Raw genomic sequence first — 24772 nt, forward strand, 5'->3', positions numbered from 1 at the left:
CGAAGCATCTTATCGTAACAAAGACTTCGGATTATGCTACAGATTCAGACAACCATTGTGTTGCCCCTACACACACACACATTTTTCCTCCCAATGTATATGAATCCTTTTTTGTCCAACAAAAAAAAAACACACACACACACACACACGCGAATCATTTTATTCAATCGCTCCGTTTTATCAGCATGCTCAAATTGCGACGGATTAATTAACCTTGTAAAAATGCAAAAAAAAAAATTTGTGAACCATTTGGTATCTAATATTACATCTCAATTTGAATTCAAATTAAATTCAACTCCAACTCGTGACATTCAGACACTTATCACTTAGATTCCGCAATTAATTATTTGTAATGAACTTGCTATTATTAGTATTGATAAGAAAGTAGCAGCTATTAACTACTATTACTCTATTAGTTTATACTATATCCGTTATAATTAATAAATAAAAATAATTAATTAAATAGAGGATGCAGTGTACGGAAAAGTCCTGAGCCTTGATGTGGGTCCCACATGGACAAGTGGATCAAAACCGAGGCATGGAAGACGGTGGGTTATTTATTTGTTTTCATAATCGAGCCCTTCTTCAATGGTTTTGGTTTTGGGTGGGACCCACGAATAGAGATAGTGATAGAGAGAGAATGAGACAGACAGATTCCCACCAAGGTTATTCCAATATACTTGCGCCCCATGAATTTGGATAAATCCACGCTTAACTCAATTATTATTTCCCGCGTATACAAATTATATTACCCACAATAATTGTTTTGTTTCTGTTGCATTCTTTATTCGATTTACATTTTGTTTTCTTCTACTTTATCAATTTATTTCTCTCCCTCTTAATATTCTTTTTTTTTTAATTTTCAATTTAATTTGGACGACCCATCATCGCACATTATATTTTATTTCTCTCATAAATATGCCTAACTGTCCTCCATTCCGTGTCATTTTTTTTTTCACATATTACCAGAGCATACTGCTAAGGCTCTCGAAACACTGATTATAAAATACAGGGTCTCATAAAATATTCTTAAATTCGAGTTTTATATATATATATATATATACACACACATTCAAGATCTCACCTTTATTCCTTGCATTCTATCTGTCATGTGAAAAAAAAAAGATATAAATTAATTCCGATATAAACACTTGCACCCACTTGGATGTTCTTTTTCCTTTTTTTGTATCGTCGTAGGAGTTTCAGTGGCATAATTTGACTTTTATGTTATTTTCTTACCAATGGAAACAGAGAATAAAATGAGACTATATGAGAGTCTCTCAACTCCAATAAATGATTGTATTTATAATGTGAAGTTGTGATTTTTAATGTTGGAACCGGCTAATTTAATTTAATTATTGATGGCCAGGCTCAATGTCATAGTATCATGTCAATCTTGCTAGCTAGTTGAATCAGTAAATCCTTAAACTAGTAAATTCTTAAACTAATATTTTAATCAATTAATAAAATGTTTTGTTTGAAATCAGTATAGCTATAATTGGACTGATTCAATTAACGGCTTGATGAATAAGGAAGGAGAGGAGCAGTAGAAGTACGTTGTGGAGGAGAAGCAGAAGGATACGGAAAGGTTGTCCTTTCAGAAGCGTCCACTCCTGCCGAGTGGGAACGTTGGAAGGGAATGCGCTGTCTCGGACTGACATTCGGATAATTTTATAAAAAGGCTATCATTCCCTGTTCCTACGCTCTATCATCCTTTTCGTGCTCCTCCCCGCAGGCCACCTGGCCTTCTTTTGTATCTCTTCTCTCACTTCTCTTAACTTAAGTACTTAATTAATCAATCATTAATTAGGTTTTGATTTACTTCTCTCTTCACCCTTTTTTCTCTGCCCCTTATCCTATTATTATTGGTTTTTGGTGTTTAGTCAAATTATATTTTCTATAATTACATTTATTAATACTCCCTTCATTTTAAATTAGAAGACATTTTAAAAGGAAATTTAGCGTTTTAAAATATAAAACACTTTGATAAAAAAAAATTTTATTAATGATGGTTTTTTAATATTATTCCTCCCATATATTCTCTCTCTTCAATTTTCTTTTATCAATCATCAAAGAAGTATTAAATATTAAATGAAGGATATTTTTAAAAGTTTACATTTTTATTTTGAGAAAGTAATATTGTAAAGTGTACTTAATGAGCTTTATTAATATGTGAGATTTTATTTAAAAGTGTCTTATAATTTAAAATAGAGAAGTATAAGAGTAATTTTTTAAAAAAAAATTTGTAAAATTATTGAGAGTCAAAATTTTGGATTAAGTTTAGTTGGAAAAAATATCCCACAATTCTTATATAAGTTACCTTGTGTCAGAAATGTACTATTAATTATTTGAAAAAAACATAACTTTTAATCCCGATATTTGCTCGTATTTCGTTATAAATTTTTGTACTTTTTTTTTTGTATTTTAAGTTCCTTAATAAACAAAAGTGTAGGGACCTTAAAAGAATTTAGAATACTAAAAAATAAAAATATAGGGAATTAGAAAACTGAAAAAGTGCAGGACTTATAATAAAATATGAGTAAAAAATATAGAGATCAAAAGTTATGTTTTTTCTAATTATTTTCTTCCAATTTTACTCTTTTGCAATTTTCTATAAATTAGTATGATGTTGCACGCAAGAGACACGAATATTTTAAAGAAAACATATTTAATAAGGTAAATTGAGATTTATTTTTAGAAGTGATATGGTTAGAAGTGTATTATATATAAAAGATCGTCAGAGAAAATAATAACCATTGATCCAATTAGATACTTGTATTGGGGTAAAATAGGAAAGATCAAATGTTTTTTACAAACACTAAGGTGTTTCTTTAATACATGTGAATAGATAAAGCATGAGGTACAAAAATATCAACAGATCTCATGTTCAATAGTGTTAGAATATCATTAGGAGAGAGAACATCAGAAAAAGATCATGATAGAAGGCGAACACAAAAATATGAGCATAATTAACTTTCAAGATATACATTTTATCTAAACCTACTAACTGTGAGAATATTATCATATACTAGGGTTTTATGGAAAAAGCATTGAACATTGGCTTCACACTCTCAGATCATGGTATATAAAGATCTTCAAAATCTATATTAGCACATGAAAGATAATACAAAATCTTAAAAGAATTAAATATGGCATCTTTTTCATCATCATATCTATAAAAGACGCATGAATATAATCTTGTGTACATATATGTAGGATTTAATTAGGTCCCTATTTTCAGTAGTAATTAAATTCCACAGCGATTTGAAATCGACATTATTCTATTCTAATTCTAAGTTATTTAATAACTTGGAATTGAATTAGCTTTTTCCAAATATAGTGTTATCAACGGGGGGTAAAATCGTAGGCTTTCCTTGTTTTTCCAATTATAAGTCGCTTTTTTAACTTCTCTCTTTTGTGTTTTTGTCTTTGGTTTATTCACTGCGAGGAAAAGACATGCGATTACGATTTCTTTTTCTTTTTTTAATTATTCATATATTATATATTTTATTTAGATCAATTGTCGGCTTACCCCTTTTGGGGCTGCTAAATAGAATAATCAACATACACGTAATCAAATCTGATGAAAATGAAGCGTGCGTCAGAAATCCAACACTTTTGATCCCATCTACCTTCTTCTCGATTGGTTGATTAATTAAATTAATCACATAGAAATCATCATTAATAATAGAATATCTACTCTTTCTTGGGCTTTGATCGGCTAGCTTGCTTCAATTCCTCTCAGGCAATTTGCTGACCAAAGTTAGGTCGAAAACTCTGTTCACAGCCTAATTAATTAATTAGCTTGTTAAAGTAATGATGGTTTAAAGACCTTTAATTAACAATATCAGATGGAGGCTAATCACTATTTGGTGCAGTTCTAGTCACGCCTTTTTCATATCTCTAATCATCTTCATCTTCACAAAATTAAATTAATGGATTTCCAAGCAATCACTCCTTCAATTTGGCTCACCAACATGTGATCATTCACCTATAGATTTATTATAACTATTATTAATTAATTAATTAATTCCCTATTGCTTTCACTGTCTTAAACCACACGCACAGATCGATAAATGTGTTTTTTTTTAATTAACCTTGTTTAGATCACAATGTGAACGCAAATAAAGTGCATTTATAACTTTTTTGACAAATAAATCTCAATTAGTCTCAAAAGGCATTGGAGGCTCCCTGATGATCTTATCCCAGGCCCTTCTCATTCATTCAAGTGGAACTATAATAAGATGAGGGGAGGATTAAAGAGAGTAAAAAGTGTGTCTGTGATTGGATCAGGTATATGAAACCTGATCACCTTTAAGGGTCATCAATAATTCAAATTTTATAGACGAAAAAATTAATTTTAAAAATAACTAATTCAATCAAGTGGGTTAGGACGTGCTTCCATTGGACTTGATAGTATCAATACCATGTTATTCAAAAAGAAAAAAGATAAATATTTTTATTTCACATAAAGTTTAAAGGTTAGAATAAAATACTATCTCTATTATAAATTATAAGATAATTTTAAAGATAATTTATCATTTAAAAATATAAGATAATTTGATAGAAATAAGATTTCATTAAATATACTTTTCAATGCTACCCTTCCCTCCTTTTTATTCTCTTTATTTCTTTAATCATTTAAAACTATATTAAATAAAAATATATTTTTAAGAATTTATATTTTTTATTGTGAAAAATTATTGTAAAGTGTATTTAATAAATTTTATTGATATTCATAGTTTTGTAAAAAATTATTTTATAAATTAAGATAGAGGGAATATATTTTACCAATAAGTATGGAGTCTAGTAAACAGTGTTAGTAATTCATAATGATAAAATGATAAATAAAAATTTGAATTTTTATTAAAAAAAAGTGTCCACATTTTTTCATTTAACATCTGACTCTACTTGAAACAAAGATTGTTTCTAATTAAGTAACAGTTGTGAGTAATAAAAAAAAAGAGAATAAAGTGTATTTTTAAATACCATTGATCCCCTTATATTCTTGAGATTTCTTGTGCTTCCATAAGGTTGGCTTTTCTAGTCGGTGATAGCTTAGTTTAATGCTTCAGATTACGATGCCATGTGTCATCCACCGTCGGCACCCCCACGTGCCAAATAAAGTACCACGTCATACAGACTGAAAAACAAAGATGCTACACGGCTTGGGATCGATGAAACTGAAATCTCATACTGTTTAGCTATGAATCTTTGATTTTTATGCTTTTTGGTGGTGTGGAGTGGGAATTAATTAATAATTAAAAATACCGACACATAATTTATCATAAAGCCCATAGATATACATACACAAAGTACAAAAGCAAGATTAAACTTGACAACATTGCATGCTCAATACTAATTAAATAGGGTTTAATAATTAATTATTGTTAATTGTGGGTTTTTGTGACTACTGTGATCACATCATCATAGTAGCTTTATATCTTTAATTTAATTTTGTTTAAACGGGATTTTTTTTTTCTCTTTTTGTTGATTCTATTGGCATAAAGAGGATAGAAGCATTTGTCCCATAGCTTTTTTTGACCTTCTTTGCCGTTGGAGCCGTGTCATCGTTTTTCTAATTTCACAAAAAGTAAATTAATTTATATATGTATATATGTGTGCATATAAATATTATTTTTATTTAATTATAATGTCATTAATTTGACTGTTGAACTAACTAATTGAACAATAATAATCGTGACTCATTAACCTTTCTAGATTGTCTGTTCCAGTTTTTAGAACATCAATTTGTGATGATTAAAATTAAAAAAAAAAGAAATTAAGAAAAAGAAAAAGCTGATGCTGGTATCACATGTTAAGTAAATAGATGGAGATAAACACATAAACAGAAAAAAGATTCTTAGTTATCTCAGAAGATTATACAAAGATAATGTAATTAAAAGATGATAGAAGTTAATTAAGCAGATCATAATGGATATGTAATCAAGATAATCTTTGATTTGTAGTGCTACTCAATTGGACAGCTAAACTACGGAGTTTTGCTTTTTGTGATCCACACACCATTATTAATAATTACCATAACTAACGCATTGTCCAATTATACTAGAAAGATTAATTAAAATGAAAAAAAATATTTTAAAAAAATGATGAAGAGTGATAAGAGGAAGAAGAAAAAGGAACACAAACATAGGAAAAATGATGATTACGATGAGATATTTGTTGTGTTGTGGAACTTTCTTGTGCGTCCACTTGACGCTTCCTTTACCTCACGCAATTCTATTTGAATTCTTGTTTGCTTCTTACCCTTTCCCTTCTTTATTTTTCAGTCTGTTCACACTACATTGCAGAATCCAGAATATCAATTTAATTTAATTTGCAGCATTACAAATTACTTATCAGATAAATTCCCAAATCAGTTACTATTATGCCTTGGTTCTTGTAACAAGGAATGTAATCACTTAAACACAAGGTTTTCAGATTGAGTTTGTGTATTTGCAAAGAACGTATTTAAAAGAGTTATCTTCAATTGATATCGATAATATTTGAATATGACCCAATTATATAGTTACGTAAAAATTCAAAACAACAATAACATTTGAAGATTCATACTTTTCTTATATATTCCTTTGATTCCATTTATATAATAGAGAGAGAAAATTAATTAGTTATATTTATAAGATACTATACTATTTTATATGTTCATTTTTACATTTTTATCCTTATTAAACGTTAGAAAAAATGATTAAAAATAATTTTTTTTTGTTTTTATTAGAAGATAGAGGCAAAAACTTATTAAATTTTAAGATAAAATTTATAAAATTTAAGACTTTTCTTAATATCAATAAAATATGCTGAAAATAATTTATATCCTTATCAACTATATCAATCTCCATTCTTGCTTTTTATTTGATCTAGCCTTTATGTGCTTCCTCCATAACACAATATTGAACATTTTCTTAAAACTCTACATATATTATACTCTTATTTATTTTATTTTATTTGTTTCTCAGGATATTTCTGTAAATCTTTTTAAAAAAATCTAAGCTTTTATTTAAAAAATTGCTTACTTAAATACTTAATAGGAGTATTTTTGAATAAGTCAAATGTTATATTTATTTTATTTAACAGCACAGATAAAAAGATATAAAAAAATTTTAAAAAAATAAATATTTTAAAATGAACAGATTAAAACTTTGGACGTGTGCTTGATCTATACTCTAGGACGAGGACAGCGATCATGCTCTGCGCGTCAAACCACGTGATGGTATCAAAGAATCATGAGGCTGAGAGCAGCAATACAACTCATAAAGCCTCTAATTACCATTATTATTGGTTTATTGACTATTCAAAACTTATCCTAAGACTGTACATATAAGTATAAAACTAGCTAGGTGCGTGAAAGAAAATTAGAATTGATTGATTCAGATATGGATTTGGATTTTCCAATAAAATGCAATTTGTAGATGAAAGAGACAATAGAGAGCCTTGTTGGCGAGAACCATTAGATTAATGGCAATCTCGTGGGAAAAAGGAATAATCAAAGGATCCAATAAAGCTACTTCTGGCTTTAAGCATCTTTGCTTCAATCCTTTTATTCTTCTTCTGATATTTCTCCATAAAATTACTCATCTTCATTCTTTGTTCCAATCGACATGTTTCTTCATTAGATTAAATTGTGAGCCATGTTTAATAGTTGAAAGTATTTCCAATAGGATTGTCCCTAATACAAGTATACTTGTGCATAATAAAAAAAAATTAAAAAATTAATTATTTGATTGTTATAATTTTAATTCAATTAAAATATAATTATGACTCCGTTGAACTTCAACCTCGAAATTTTAACTTAATCATTCAGTTTTTATAATTTTAAATGTTTAAAATATTTATCTTTATATTTTTTAAAAAAATAAAATTATAAAGATTAAAATTATTTTTTAAAATTTAGGATTTTTTTTTGAATTCTTGAAATTCTTAAAATTTAGGGACTATTATTTCTTATATTTGCAATTTTCCAATTTCGATGTATGGATTGAAGTTAGGAATTTAGAGGTCTAAAGTCCAAACCAATGAGAAGATAGAAAACAAGAGGTACAGCTGGTGTAATGGAAATAGGTAGAAAGAAAGCAACCAATAGTAATCAGGTGATCGTAAAAGCAGATGGGCTCTACTCAGAAAAGTTTGTAGTATTAGGCAAAATAAATATATCAATATATTTATATGTTGGCAAAAAAATATTTACAATAATAATTTATAGGCATATTCTTTCATGGAATTGAAGTGTAACCCTAACTCTAAGTTGCCTTTCTTGACCAAGCAAGCTTCACCCCCATCCTGTACGTTTCGTCTTTCGCCCCAACTTGACCTCTTTTCTTCATTTTATTTTAAATTTCATATTATTTATTTAGTAATTATAATAATAACAACAATGATTACGATATGATCTTCATGGCCAGTTGGGTAGTGTAGGGCCCACCGTACCCCTGTGTGCCACATAACTAATCCTATAGGCTGAAGGGGGTAAGGTCAGTCATGTGAAACAAATAGCTTGTTGTTACCGAATTATTACTCTCTCTCTCTCTCTCTCTCAAATGCTAGCTCACTTAAATATATAGTATACTTATTTATATAATTAAAACTTTTTTTAAGTTCATTTGTCGTTGGTCATCAGTGGCTCACTAGACAGGTAAATTTAAATTTGTTTTTGATACTATTTTATTATAAGATTATTATTCTCTTTTAAAAAATTAATCTATAAAATTTATAGTACACTTACTTATATAATCAGAATTTTTTTTAAATTTTTTTAATGTGGGACATAACATTGCACTATCTTCCAGACTTGGAAAATTGCACTAAGGTCCCCAGATTTTTTAAAATTACGGAGTGCCCATTGTTGATATTTTTGATTTTTTCTGGTCGTCGTCCCGAGGACTTTGAATTTTCCATGGGTTTAATTTTACAAGTATTCTAGTCTCTAGAATGAATAGGACATTCCAATTTGCTTTCTGATTTCTCTCTGCGGGTTTGACCTGCCCAATGAGAATCTTTAATTTCATTTACTCTCTCCAACCAAACCACAGATTTTTTGGATAATTATAAATAATTATTAAATATTGAAAATTAAAGAACATGTTAAAATTATTATTAGGGTTTAATAAAAAAATTGGTAATAAGTTCTACCAAGGTTACAATTTTTAGCAATTATTTCCCTGAAATTTGATGATAATATTTATTCTTAAGAAATTACAATTTTAAATATTTTCTTAATATACATTTTTTGAGGTCTACATTCTTAACTTGTTTCCTTTCAAAAGTTTTTATTCCTATGTTTTCTTATAGCAAAATAATTATATCGGCTTAACTTGTGACGTTGACAAGTTTCCTCCACATGGGAATATGAGGTAGCAATAATTAATCTTATTATATATATATATATATATATATAACAATTACATTAAATCTAAGACTTAGTCAGCTTCATTGGTTGATATATATTCAACACACTCGATCAAAAAGTCTGTTTGGATCAAAGTCGTTGCTTTAATTTGATGATTTTTTTTTTGTGACACAATTTGATGAAACTCACATGTTAGTCCAGAGTAGTTTAGCATAACGAATTATTGTTTTTTGTGTGTGTGTGTAACCAGGTTATGACAAACACTGATTGGACCAAAAAAAACTATTTCTAATATTTAAACAAGATAGATGTTTTATTATAAAATGCAAAAAAAAATCATATGGATGAAGAAAAAGAAAAGGTGAAAAACAACTTGATTGTGTTTTTCAAATTATTTTTTTAGAATAATTTTTTTAAAATTATTTATTCAGAATTTTTTTAAAAAAACTTATTTAATATTACTAATCTAATTAAAAAAATTTTAAAGACCGGGGGAGGTATACACTGCTTATCAATAAAATCTATCTTTTCTAAATATAGTTTAACTTTATTTCTTACTGATAACATAATAAATTAATAAAACTATAAGCTATATCAAATTTTAGTTTCACCAAATAAATGAAAATAGATTAATGCAAAAGGCTTCTCGAGAGATTTGAATTTTCTCCCCAACTCTTTTTCTCATTTTATTCCTCTTTTCTCACCTCCACTCCTTTGGTTTTATAATATTTTATAAAATAAATAAATTTAAACTGTTTGAGGATTAGTTTGGCGAAGAGTGAGGTGGGAGTGTCACAAAAGGGGAAAAATCCAAGTGGGACCAGGAAAATGGACGGAGACCCTGAAGTTATGTTGCCGACATGGCACGCATAAACGGATGTGATCACATCACATCACATTGAGCAATAAAATTTGTGCCAAGTGGACGGTGCATTAGCTGGCCACCATTATAGATTACCACCAGATAACTGTTTCCCTCACACACTAATAATGCCATCTTCTCTCCTTTTTTCAACGACCAGTTAATTTGTATTTTGATCCTTTTCTTTTTTTTTTTTTCCTCATCCTTATCTATAAAAGGAACTCAAACACTAACACACCATATTCATAGTTCTTTTCTTTAATACTTTTAATTAATTTATATTCTCAATAAGGTAATTAATTGAGAAATTCTTAAATGAACTAGTTGCATTACATCATTCATATTCATCCAATAAAAGCATGATATTTAAATAATGTGAAATGTTAGAGTCAATTTAAATTTAATGATTTTAATTTTATAATAGAGTGATTATTTAATTTTATACTTTATTTGTTAAAAAATATAAAATATTTTTAATTAAATATCATCTTCTATAAAGTATTATCTACTTTTTAACCAATCTTAATTTTTTATATTTATCCCTATTAAACACCTTACAATAAATATAAAGTCATTATTAATAGAAAAACTAAAAAAAAAAAGACAATAGGTACACATTAAAAGACTAAAAATACTTTATATTTTTTAACGTCTAACTCCTCAAAAAATACCTTACATTTTTGAATGAAGGGAGTACTCGATTGTATATTAAATAAAATTATTTTTAATAAAAAAAACCATAATTAATAAACATAATACTCATCCTTTAGGTCATCAAATATTGATTTTGAATTTCATTCATGGTATAAATGACTAAGTAAATACTTATATCTCGTAATTTTACCAACTAAGGCTGATTCTCCATATGTTTACATTTATTTAAATATCATATAAAATTCATAAAGTCATGTCTTGTTTAAATTATGAATATCATATAGCACGGGCCAACAATTAAATATATATAGATATATATATATATATATATATATCGATGACTAATGATTTGTATAAACTCAAAAAAAAAAAAAAAACTGAGGCAATAATTATATGGGTGAGATTGAAATAGCTTTAGCCTTTAAGGAAAGAAATTGGAGACATAAATTGAAGGCGACTTCTGGTAGGCACCGATAACGAGGTCAACCAAGTCAATGGCTTTGTCCTTTTGCGTATTTCTTAAGCACAACCACAATTTAAAGTACGCGAAAATTGCGTTTTTATCCCTAACGTTACACAATTTTTTTTTTTTAAATTTCATAAAGTGTCTCTTTCAATAACTGATATATTAAATTTAATTTCTAAAAATAAAAATGATCGGATGGAAAGATCATTATTTTAAATTTTTTCATTTAAAATTATAATATTAAAATTTTTCTCATAATGAAATTAATGGCATAAATAATTCAATGATTGAAAAAATATTTTTCTAAATTTAAGGAATTAAACTGAAATATTGTATAAAATTATAGGATTAAAAGTGTATTTTTTGGAAATTAATTAATGATATTGAAACATGTTGTGTCTTATACAAATTTCAATGCTTGAAATTGATTTATATCTAAGTTATCTAGAATGTTGGAAAAAAGATAGAAGGATGCAAAAAGTGTCATCCATATTCCTATTTCTTTGATTACCTCGAACAAAATTATTAAATGAGGACTTTAGGGCCTGTTTTTGTTTAACTGTTTTTTATTTTTAAAAATAAAAAAAATTGGGCAGGTTGTTTTCATTTTATTTTCTTACTTTTAAAATATACTATATTTAATTATTAAAAATTATAGTAGATTAAATAATTTTTTTATAAATCATCATTATCAACCGTATGCAACCATTATTGTTAGTCTATTTTTAATTCTAAAAAATTTTTAAAATTAACATAACTAAGTAGATTTTTATTTTATTTTATTTTGAAAAATAATTATAAAAATTGAATTATAAAATATTTATTTAAAACAAAAGATTGGAACATAAACGACACAGGCCCTTAGTATTCTTCTTTTTAATTTCAAGACCACATGCTTACTCAAACAGTTGAGTGTGGAAAAAAGATGTAATTTTTCATGCAAATCAACCATTAACAATTAATTAATTAATTAAAAGAATAAGCCAGCTTGATATGGAATATACTAATAAACATTTCATTTCATTGACAAAAAATTGTTTGTTTAATCAATCAGTCTGACTTAAATAATTTAACCATCTGGATCATTATTCGAAGTTGTGGTGCCATTCCATCACATGCTTCAAAGACACATATGTGGACACCTCATAACCACATAAAAGTATATAATTGTTTCTTAGATTTCCAATTTTTCCAAAAAAAAAAAAACAAAGAAAGAAATTTCTACAACAACTTAAGCATCTAGGTCATGCCCTTCTAAGGGAACCTCTCTCTCTCTTTCTCTCTCTGAAAAACAAATCTTAATATATAAATTAAGATATTTATTATATTTAATATGTGAAATGTGAACAAAAAGATTATTTAATATATATATATATATATAGTTCTGTCGTCCTCAAACACAGTTATGCTCATGAAATTATGTCAAAAGGAAGATATTATTTGATTATATTAATTAATTAATTGGCAACTTGCAAGCGTGAAATTGCATAGATTTTGGCTTAGCTTAGATATGCATCAATGCCTAAGTCCTAACTACTACTTCCTCTGTAATTTTATGGGTTATTTAGTATTTCAAAATATAAAATAATTTGGTAAAAATAAAATTTCATTAAACATACTCTTCTAATATCATCTTTTATTTCTTATTATATTCTCTCTCTTTATGTTTATTAAATGAAAGATATCTTTAAAAATTTATATTTGTGTTTTTTAAAAAATAAAATTGTAAAATGTATTTAACAATTTATTATTATTATGTATAATTTGGTTTAAAATTGTGTCATAAACTGCGACGGATGGAGTAATTATCTCAATAAACCTACCATCCAAAAAAGATATTTATGCATATTATATGACTTCAAAATTTTCTCATCTCTCTGCTTACTAATTTTGGATTATGTTTTATTTAAAATCGTATGCTAAATGCCCTAATGCTTGGTAAATTGATATATCTATATCATACAGTTGCACCATTTTTTTGACCAACATATAATTGCACCTAACATCAATAATCATCAATAATATAATTAACTTGTAGTATTACAGGCGTGTCACACAATTAAGCCAGCTCATAGTTTAGAGAAATAGTATAATCAACTCTTAACCCAACACAAAATTCTATGTACAAGCATGAGCTTATTGACAAACTTTTGATAAATATTAAGATGGGATTAGGCTTCACAAATGGTGCTGGCAGATTGAAATCAAAGTCAACAAACAAATAAACCATTTATTTAATGTTTCATTTATTTTAAAATTAAAAAAATAAAAATAAAAATGGGGATAAATTTTAAATGGCTCAAATTAAATCTCCTCTTGGAAAAGTAAAAGAGAACTTTATATGGAAGACTAAAAAATTTGTGGGAAATTTTTTCCTGATGAAAATGATAGTTTTAGATGTGTATATCTGAGTCAAATCAAGGCTAGGAAGATTAAATGTTTGAGAGTAAGGACAATAAATAATGACCTGGTTGCGTCTCAAAAGTCATACACTCTGGTTGCATGCAAATGAAACTTGTGAGGATACTGCGGGAGTCATTTGCAACTTTTAATAATAATAATAATAAAAAATAAATGACCAAGTTGCATGGTGTTCTGTGGCTGTTCATTCATATTGGTCCAAGTCAAAAACTCTCTTCTGATTCAGATTTTTTTGTTATGTGACCCTGGGAGATGAAAGTATTCCACACGTTTCTAGGTTTTAGGGTAAACTCTGCACTGCTAAAGCTATTAATATCTGTTAAATAAATCTGACCATGTCAATATGCCTCTCTCTCTCTCTCTCTCTCTCTCTCTCTCTGTGACTGTCTGTCTGTCCCCCAACAAAGACGGATCTGAAAGGCTAAAGGATGACTTGAATGAGATAATTGACTTGAAGGATGATTAAATGTCTTCCTTTTATTATGTTTCGCCAGCTCTTTAAATTCCTAGTTGTGTTAAATTTAATGGTTTTTAACCAATGAGAGTTGAATCTTGCAGATAAAACCATTTGCTCACATAATGAATTAAAGTTTGAATATCCATTGAAAAATATACCAAAATTTAATAGTTGATTGTGCCTCGAATAAGATTAACAATAATAAAGAACATTTACGGACAATAAAAAAAAATCTAATTGTTAAATGATTTATTGAAATCCTAGTGAATGGTAATTTGGTCAATTATTACATTTTTTTTTCCTCTAGTTCTAATCATATGAGAAGGAAAATAATAATGTATGGCGTTAATAATCTAAACAAGGTTATGATTAGTGTTGTCATGTTTTCATTTTGTGTATAAACCTTTTAAAAGAATGAACCGTGTACAACTGATCAATTATAGGACTTACACATGGCGTTAATAGTCTAAACAAGGTCATGATTAGTGCTGTCATGTTTTCATTTTGTGTATGAACTTTTTAAAAGAATGAACTGTATACAATTGATCAATTATAGGACTTACAAGTAGATTCATAGTTATGCAATCAAATCCTTGAGAGTAGTCAAACAGGCAACAGTAGAATAAAGATGAGCATTTATTGCAAATAAATTCATTAGGAGAAGATGAACATATAATGAGTTTGTCGTGCACCTTCCAGACACATCAAAAGGAAGAAAGAATCAAACTACTCAAAAAGGGTCTTCTTCAACTGTGATCACTTCGAATCTTTGATCAATCATGCAAACCAAAATTTTCCAAGTCCATCAATATGGGATCATCTTTTCTGACTTTATTCTGCCACACAGTAAACTCACTAACTGAGGAAAGTTTCAAGTCAACAAAGAATTACCAGGAGTTGTGGAATTATAATTTTCAGTTAAAAAAAAAAACCAAAAAGAAAGTATAGAAAATTTCTATTACAAACCTATGAAAAATCTTTCCTAAATTTTCATTGTACAACTATGCCCCCTCAGCAGTTTGGCTGCATAAATCAGTATACAGTGTCAAGAGTCAACAGATCTGATGTATACCCAGAAAATCTGAACACTAAGTGCGGACCAAATTACATACATTTTAAGAGTTTCCCCTATCATGAATTCATCAAAACCTGCCAATGAGTGGTGGCTTCCAGAATCCTTTTGACGAGATGAAGTTGAGGGAGAAAAACCAACACCATAAGGCAACTTTTTACAGGGGGAGTGTTGGCACATCAGAGCTGGGTATTATTGTCGTAACATTGAATTCTTTTCAATAAGCTGTGTCGGTGTATGATGTAGCCAAAAACTAAAAATCAATCTTCCATTTCCAGCAAAATTTGATCATTGTGGAGGAGAAAATGGATGTAATCCCTTGGCATGTTGACTCTCCATCTCAAGGACCATCAAGGATTTCTGCCTCTGATATCGATTTCTCTTGGCAGCTAAAGCTGCAAAAATGAAGCCACAAACAAACAACATACACAACGTTAGAAGAGAATGTAAAGTTTAAACATCTCAATATTCCTTTAAAATCAAGACCTCTAAGCATCTTCAAGCATAATAAAGCATCACATGAAAAATTCATCACTTTTCACGGGGCATGATACAACAAAATATTCGTGGGAAGTGCAAGTGAGACTGAATCCACCATTTATGTTAAAAGCCACACCAAAAAAATTGATCCTAAATTGCTGCCTCGTCTGACGATTTACCAACTTTAAGAGACAAAAATTGAGTCATTTGCAGAACCAGAAAAAAATTGTAAAACTAGTTATGCACCACAGCACTCACAGCTGCCCAGAAAAGATAAGCATCATTGCAGAATTTTAACAATATTGTAGTGAACTAATCAAATTGACGTGATGTTTTACTTCACTAGCAGAAAATAAATACTAATAGCATCTTTACTATTAATCATGTAAGGTATCATAAGCTGGGTGCGTATGAGCTCAGTAAAAGATGAAAAGATTCACACAGAAAAAATCAAAAAAAGAAATGATAGGATCAACTATGTCCAAACTTTTTGGCCAAAAAAAAAAAAAAAACTTGTGTCCAAACGTAAACACAGTTTAAACAAATCTCGGTTTAGCTTGACTGTGCTCACAAAGCACCATTAGGTTGGCAACATGCAATAAATATATTAGGGTTATTACTGTTAAAATCCTGGGCAAAAGGAAAGTCATAATAGTAAATATTCATGAATAGATGAGTTACAGTAAAATGTCAGCGTGCACACGGCTGAGAGAGTGCACGTATGCAAACAGTTATTCTACCACCTTCAACATATATTGGACATGAAGAAACAGAGATTAGAGAGAATGAAAAGGATGTATTAGCATATGGTGAAGATGGAATAAAATACCAGATGATGCACACCAGCAAAGATTTAAAATAAACAATGACAAAAAGTGGAGCTCATTGTGGGTGTGTGGTCCGTGCAATATAAGCAGTAACATAAAAGCAGCTACTACATGAGTAAAAGCCAACAAAATGAATACTGCGGCCAGCCCCAAAAAACTAAAAGATGATACGCAGTAGCAGGAATATAGAATATGAACAACGTTTTACAACGTTTTCCAGAAGCTGAAGCTCAGTGACATCATACTTACACATCAGTTCATGTGGTAGACCAAAGTCATAATCATTTCTTCTCTTCCTGATGTAGATACATACAAGCAGCAATATCAGACACAAAACAAGAAGACATGACAAGCCTATGGCAATTTTACCCCGAGAAGATAGTCTGCCATTCTCCCAAAATATTGGACATGCTGGCAAAGAAGGAACGCCACACAAACCTTTGTTGCCAGAGAGACTGAATGCAAGCAAATCAAATAAAAGTGGAAAATATATTATTTCTCAGCGGGTTATAATAACAAGAAATTAACTGAACTTTCATAAATGAACAGTTGCAAATGATGCTCTGGTGATATGTGACTTATAATCCTATTGCATTGCCAGCAAGCAAATGGCAACTAATGTTGATCAAGTGGACAGCAATTACAACCATCCATGAAATCAGACAGAATATTGCAGAGATAGCAATAGATTATCATCTGATTTACACCAGTTCATCAACATGTTTCTAAGTAAAAGATAATATATTGCACAGATAGCATTGTTTGGGATGGGAACAATGGAGTCAGTTTGTTAGAGAATGTTAATCATGATGTGGGATCAGTTTCATGAATCATCAAATTCACTTCAGTCTGCAAAAGCTGATAGGTTATAGCTAGTGGATAAAAGAGACATACTCAATAGCTCCACCATGCACACCAACTGAATAGAGTTGCTCTGGCACTCGTCCTTCCAATAAGTTACCATTTAATAGCCTGGCAAGATAAAGTGGAGTAGTAAGCGAAACTTCTCTGGAGAATACAAGGAATTCCATGTAAGACTAGACTACAGTGCATGTTAAGTGATATATACAATTGCAATGGTTAAAGCACAACTTGTATTATCCAGTAACCAAACCAAAGAAAGTGCAATTTTAATATTTGTAAAAGTAATATGATAAATGAACTAAGTGCACTATGACTGTCAATGAGTATGGACCAGTTGTAATGCACCATTCGTATAGAAATATTGACACTGATATAAGGACTTCAAATGGCTTTTTTTTTCTTTTTTAAGCAACAGCAAAAATTGACTTTGACAGGAAATATAGAAGAGGAAAAGAAAGTACTGAGAATTGAGATATTAGTAACCCATGAGATAAGAGCACTAGATACGGGAAATGGTATGGACAGCAACAATTTGGGATATCAGTTGACTTAATAGTTTGCCAAGCTAAGACAAACAAAAACTACATCTCCTTTCAAAACTTGATGCTAATCATGAAATAAACCTCATTAAAGTGTTAAACATGATACTGAAGCAACAAATACTTACACAAGCTGCAAACTTGAAGATGCTAAGCTATCTGGTATGGACCCTGTTAACTGATTGTTGGATAAATCCCTACAGGATAATTAAATACAAAACCTGATCAAACATTGAACAAATAACAAGGCTGCACTGTTTTCCATATGGATCAGATGACTACGTTGGACAAGACCCTAGAAATGCATTGATGTTGCCAAATAATAGGGCAAGTAAAACATAGACTCTTAATATATTATTACGAAGTTAGCATACAAAAGAACATGACCTTCTATGAGGTGAAAAAACTTTAGAACTTATCATTTAATAATCAAAGGAAGATGGTACTCCACTCAATTGAATTATTCAAAGGATTTCTCAATAAAAATTAAAACAAAAATAGGAACTGTTAGAAGAACGACCATATCAGACAGAATAGATATCAGAAACTTACAGATTTGTTAGAGAATTTTGACCAAGCCCAGAAGGAATTTCACCCTCCAAAGAATTAGAACTCAGGTTTCTGTAATTTTAAAGTAAACAAAGTTACTGGATAATTGAGACCAAAATGAAAATGACTAAAGTTTGGTTAGAAAATTGAATGCTGGATGTGTGTGTGGGTGCGTCTGTACATGAATGATGATCTGCCACAGAAGATTTGGAACTATAATTCAGCCAACATGCATATTAAAAAAAAGTGCTTTATTATACATGATTATCATGTAGCATTGTAGCGCATATAAAATTGAGGCTCATGCAACATTTGGGGAGGAATTCTAATGAAAATGTTGAGGACCAAAATAGTTAAAACCAACGCTAAGCACATACTCATCACTTCAAAATTTAATGTGGCATGAGACTTGCCCTTCAAAATTTGCTGTGTCAGTGTTCGTGTCAGTGTAAGGTCCTGTGTCCATGACAATGCCCATGTTTCCAAGGCTACATTTCAATCACAAGGCATGATATGGAGGAAGAAAGTATCATAGGTAAGCCTACTTTTCTACTTCAAAGCACTATAATGGTAAGCTCAACCTATATAATGAATTTGACGTTAAAGATGTCTAACATACATATAAATATTGGCAGCTGATACTTACAGGCTTACCAAGTTTGCCAAAAGACCAATCTGCTCACTTATGTACCCTTTTAAGCCTTGACTGCCTAGATCTCTGAAATTAAAAAATTGAAACATAGATTTGATCAAAGATGTAGAAAAGGGAAAGGAAGTGTAATCAAAAGAAGAAAAGGTAATAACTTCCTCAATTCTTCTCTTTTGGAAAAAAACAAAAAAACCAAATGTGTGGTTCACTAACAGGTCCAGTGCTCACAGGCAGAAAAGTGATTATTTGCCTGTTCATCTTCTATAAACTACTTGCATGCTTATAAGGAAAATATAGTGTTAAAAAGAAAAAGAAAAAGAACTTTCCTAGAAAACTTATACTGCAATTAGATACCAGGCACACTTAGAAATACTCATGACCCATCATCTATGTATCTTCACATGGAGCTAACTCGCACACAAAGTATGATGATCCATTTACTGAAAGACGATGGGGCTATTTGAAATTGTTTTTATTTTATTGTCCTGAAAACTGATATTTTGTAAAATATGTTCTAAGAATAAAAAAATAATGAAAAAAGGTGTTTTTCTCATTTTTTTCCTTATTCTCCAAAACAATAATCCGAGCAAACCTAAAAGTTGTTTTCATTTTTTTGTTCTCTAAAACACTTTTTAAAAACACATTACCAAACAAATTTTTTTGTTCTTTTGTTCTAGAGAACAAAAAACTCTTCCCAGAACAAGTTGCCAAACAGGCCCAATATTGTTGGAATCCTTTTATTTATTTATTTTTCTTTTTGGCTGATCACTATCAGTATGTATCCTTGTATTTTATGTGCAGCATCAAATTTTATCTCAAAGCCAGTCAAAAGCCTGGATAAACGGCTAAACATAAGTGGAAGAAATGCTTACATTTGACTTATCATGAGGGCAGTTTTATTCTTGTTCATGCGGCATGTTACTCCCTCCCAAGCATCCCAATTAGTTGGAGCACAAGGGTCGCCATTCCAACCCATTCTATCAGGAATGCGAAGTGACTCTTTCAATGCTTTCATGGCAATTACTACAAAACAAGTTAAAGTTCCTAGTCAATAATAAACCAGCTACCATAGAACTTTAGGTTTGGTCCTCAGTCATCAAAATCTTAACCGTGCCCCTCCTTTCCCAGTGTCAGCATCAACAGTAATTATTGTTACTAAAAAAGGTGAACTATGTCAATTTTTCTTCCTAATTATTTTTTCATCGAAGTAGCAATCACTACAAACAATTTTACAGATTCCAACAGAAGGAAAACAAAAAATAAGTTTCCTTTCTGAGAATATGCTGCTAAAATCTCCAGGAACTCAGGGACTAGATGCCTCTAAATTCCTTTAACGCACCTTGTTCAGGGACAGTGGAAGGATCGTTAGGTACCAGGGCATAATTTTCAAGCCCGCTAATGAGTGGGGCACCCTTAGCTGCTACAAGCTTCACACTCAAGACACTACTGCTTAAATTCTTCACTGTGTAATGCCAACCATATGCAGCAAAACTTCCCACCTGCTTGTATATGTCAATCCTAGTCACATTCTTGTCATTGACGAACACATCAAAAACCCGATCCCCTGCCTTCTTCACGCTCGAATCAATTTCCGCAAAATGCAACCACACCAGGTAATCCAATTTCGCGTCCACATTCAATTTGTACTCCAACGCACCATCTCCATCCACCGTAACCGCCGACTGGTACAATTTCATAGGAAAGTAATTGGGCTTTACAGAAGCGCCACTTATAGCGTTCCTCGTCGATATGGTCCTGAAATCGTCCGAATTTGATCGGAACTCTTTATCGGATTGCCATGACCGACCGAAGACGTCAGTGTCGTCGCTGAATCCAGGACCCCATGAATCGCTCCCGCAAGATAACCTTCCATAATTGACGAGAATAACGTCATTTCCAGCAGCAGCCAAATCATAGGATGACGAATCCACCTGCACGAGCTCAAGCGAGGAGATGACCGGAGGATCAGTCGCTAAGCTGTAAAAGCAGACGTCAGCTTCGCCGTCGTTGACGTACGCAAAGAGATCGGAGTAGGCGCCGTCACGAGCTAAAGATTCCGGCCACGGCGATCGCCAACTGAAGACAACGGTGCCCTCAACGGAGATGTCGAAGGACGGGGGGTGAGACTTGCCATCGTAATTGTCATAAACGACAAATGTGCGAAACAAGTAGCGACCGTTGGGTAGAGAGGGGACAACATAGCAATTCTTCTTGCCGTAGGAGACAGGGAAGAAGCGAAGAGTCTTCTCGTAGGAGTAGTGGAAGTGAAGTGGCTCGGAAACTATGGAGGTGGCGCCTCCGGTGTAGAATCGGTCGGACAGCCAGGTGGTGTTAAATGGGTCAGTGGTATTAGTGGCACTACCACAGTCGATGCGGTAAGCTAAACCTGTGAGTAACAGACAGGAGGTAGAAGCACCACCATTAGACCTACAGAAGCTAATCAACTGGATAAGAGAAACACACAGAGACAGAGAAGAGTTGAGAGCTTACCATAAGGGTAGGGTTGAATAGGAGCAGAGGAGGCGGTGGAGAAGAAGATGAGGAACAAGAAGACGACGAAGTGGATAACAGACATTGCCGTAGTTGGAGTGACAGTGAAGACCAGCTGGGAAAGAGAAAGAAACGCGTACCAGAGAGAGAAAGGACTGTATATGAATCGTATAGTGTAGCAGTAATGAGAGCGAAAGGGAAGAGAAGAGGCGAGATTAGCGGGAGGAGATTGAAGGGGAAGGTAAATGCCAAATAATATATAGAGGCAATGAATGTTGGTGGCTCTTTTCAGTCTGGAACTGGGAACGTTCAGACTATCAGATATGATGTGGCTTGATTTTGTGTCTTTCACGGACTTCATTTTCATTTTCTATTTTCTCTCTGCTGGCGACCCGGCAAGATGGGAGGAAAATTAGCCTCTTCCATCGGAGGGGATTTAGAAAACTCGCACCTTATATGATGACAGAGATTAAGAATATACTCCATCTTTTACCATCACCAAGCTCAAAGCAGGCGACTTGTAAGAAAATGATGATTCGATTAGCATATGAGATAAAATTAAGAGAAAATGTTTTTTAACGGATAAAATTAAGGGAGAATTTTATCATAGAATCACAATACAACATTTATTTCAAATCAAAAACAAAAAATTATGAAATTAATCTCCAAGATCAAATTGAAATTATGCTTTAAAATGAAAAAATTATCTACAGGTCTCGTAGATACTTATTTATAAGTAAGATTGGTGAAATTTAAAAATTACAACTAGATTCTCAAAAACTAAGTATCATTTAAAATTGAGATAAAAAGATAATGATGCCCTTATTAAATATATATACATTATATCAATTAAATAATTTGTAACTACTTTATTAATAATTTACAATTATAACTTCAATTTTTTATAACTGTAACTTCACATATTCAATTTAAAATTGATATAAAAAGACAACAATGCCCCTATTAAATATATATACATTGCATCAATTAAATAATTTACAACTATTTCATCAATAATTTATAACTATGACTTCAACTTTTTACAACTATAATTTCACATATAATTAAATATGTGAAATTACAGTTGTAAAAAGTTAAAATCATAGTTGTAAATTATTAATGAAGTAGTTATAAATAATTAATGTTAAATTTTGTTAGTAACACATGATTATTTAATTATTGAATTTATAAAATTATAGTTGTAAAAAATTAAAATTATATTTTTAAATTATTGATAAAATAGTTATAAATTAATTATTTAATTAATGTAATGTATGTTTAATAGGGATATTATTATCTTTATAATTTTAAATTATACTTAAATTCTAAAAAATTAACTGTAATTTTTAAATTTTATAAAATTTATTTATAAATAAATTTTTTTACAGGAATTATTTGTAACTTTCCCTTTTAAAAAAGTAATCAAAATGCTCTTCAATCAATTTTTTTTTTTTTTAAAGTCTCACATCCATCGTGGTTAGGCTTCGACCGGCAGAATAATTATTTGATGATGTACGGTTTGAAGTTTCAAAAAATAGGGGAAAAAAACATAATAACCACTAAGCCAATGATATTTCATTTAATTTTATTTATAAAGTAGGAAGATATATAATATTTTTTTTATCCTCTTTGCTAGTCATCTCATTAAATTTTTAATACAAATTTCTCTTTTTACACTCCATTTAATGATAGAGAGAAAAAAATATATTATTATAGTAAGTATATATTTAATAAGGATAAAGTTAAAAATTTATTAAATTTTAAAACAAAATTAATGAGTTTTAAATTTTTTTATTACAGTGAAACATATTAAAAATGACTTATAAATAGAATTAGTTATATACCTCTTAATAATGTAATGCAAAATTTTATGTATGACATAGATTAAGAAATAGCAATTTCACCCTTAAACTATGTATCCAAACATCTAGAATGTTTAACTTATTTTTAGTGTAATGTTTTCTTTTAATTTTTAAGAATGATGCAATGTCGCTGTTATCATTAATAAAAATTAACTTTAAATATTAATTTGTCAAACAATTCAAAAAAAGTACCTCAAAAATTATAAAAAAATAACCAAAAAATGATCCAAAATTATAGATGATAACCTCAATTTAATAGAAAAGAAATTTTCTTGGTTCTTTTCTACAATTTTTTGGATTATTGTCTATAATTTTTTAGTTAATTAATGCTCAAAGTAAACATTTGTTAAAGCCATAATTTTCAAAAGTTGAAAAGATACATTACAAAAATAAAAAAATAAATTTAGAATCTCAAATACTCATAGATTTACTTTTTTTAATTTTATTTATAAGTCACTGTTTCATTAGAATTAAGAAAAACTTTAAATTTTATTAACTTTGTCTTAAAGTTTAACAAGTTTTCACTTTTACTCCTAATAAATATTCTTAAATCTAATCATTAATATTTTTATTCAAAGTATTTAATAAATGCAAAAATATAAAAAGGAGTATTGAAAATTAATAAGCACCCTATAAATATAATCAAATTTTTTATTCTTTCTCTACCTTATAAATAAGATCAAAAGAGTATAGTTTAAAGGCAAATTTTTCATTTAATTCTCCAACACAAGCCAAGTGTTCAAACCAAATTTAAACAAACTTATTATTTCATTAATACTTATTTGTTAATTTATTAATATATACTTGTCAATTTATAAGCAAAAGAACTTGTTGACAGTATCTTTTGCATATTCAATTTTAATGACTTTTTTATAATATGAAGTAGAAATGTTTAAACCTAACGTAACTTGTAATTTTACTAACGTGCATTTATCAATTCATTGGCAAAACTTGATATTATTAAAACTTCAACTTGTCATTTTCATTATGTGCATTTATTAATTCACTAGTTAAACTTATTAACACTATTTTCTTTGATGACTTTATTAACAAGTTTTGTTAGCGAATTAACAAATATATAACAATGAAGTGGCAAGTTAAATTATAGAATTAACAACTTATTAAAATTTAGTATGTAAAAGACATTGTTCATAAGTTTTGTTAATGAACTAACAAGTATGCAGTTAGTGAATTGGCAAGCTAAATTAAACTGCTTTTT

General features: G+C 29.8%; 1 protein-coding gene across 4 annotated transcripts; it reads right to left on the minus strand.

The window, feature by feature from the left end:
- Positions 1-14839: 14839 nt before the first annotated feature.
- On the minus strand, positions 14840-22102 carry LOC129311392 (receptor-like protein 4). Of its 4 annotated transcripts, none has more exons than XR_008593285.1 (10): positions 21692-22098; positions 20541-21587; positions 20074-20224; positions 19199-19270; positions 18556-18624; positions 18132-18200; positions 17495-17572; positions 16850-17055; positions 15188-15688; positions 14840-15057 (listed from the first exon to the last, which is right to left on the minus strand). XR_008593285.1 is itself a non-coding variant. In XM_054953682.1 (10 exons), the coding sequence occupies exons 1-9, from the start codon at positions 22056-22058 to the stop codon at positions 16853-16855; spliced, it is 1914 nt and encodes a 637-aa protein (XP_054809657.1). In that variant the 5' UTR covers positions 22059-22102; the 3' UTR covers positions 15033-15688; positions 16850-16852. The 4 variants fall into 4 exon arrangements, 3 of the variants coding, with proteins under 3 accessions (XP_054809657.1, XP_054809656.1, XP_054809655.1); XM_054953682.1 differs by having other exon boundaries at positions 15033-15688; positions 16850-16896; positions 17039-17055; positions 21692-22102; XM_054953681.1 differs by having other exon boundaries at positions 15033-15688; positions 16850-16896; positions 16970-17055; positions 21692-22102.
- Positions 22103-24772: the final 2670 nt, after the last annotated feature.

Source organism: Prosopis cineraria, unplaced genomic scaffold (assembly GCF_029017545.1).
Source record: "Prosopis cineraria cultivar Desert tree isolate PC_DT_omini unplaced genomic scaffold, ASM2901754v1 PC5, whole genome shotgun sequence".
Lineage (NCBI taxonomy): Eukaryota > Viridiplantae > Streptophyta > Magnoliopsida > Fabales > Fabaceae > Prosopis > Prosopis cineraria.

What these genes read in the sequence shown, in the direction of transcription:
- LOC129311392 (XM_054953680.1), bottom strand. Translation starts at nt 22,058, where the DNA reads ATGAAAATGAAGTCCGTGAAAGACACAAAATCAAGCCACATCATATCT. An exon ending in GCCCTCATGATAAGTCAAAT is followed by an intron (nt 19,271 to 20,073) that starts GTAAGCATTTCT and finishes TTTTAATTTCAG; the next exon opens with AGATCTAGGCAGTCAAGGCT. An exon ending in TCTACCACATGAACTGATGT is followed by an intron (nt 15,689 to 16,849) that starts GTAAGTATGATG and finishes TCATTTTTGCAG; the next exon opens with CTTTAGCTGCCAAGAGAAAT.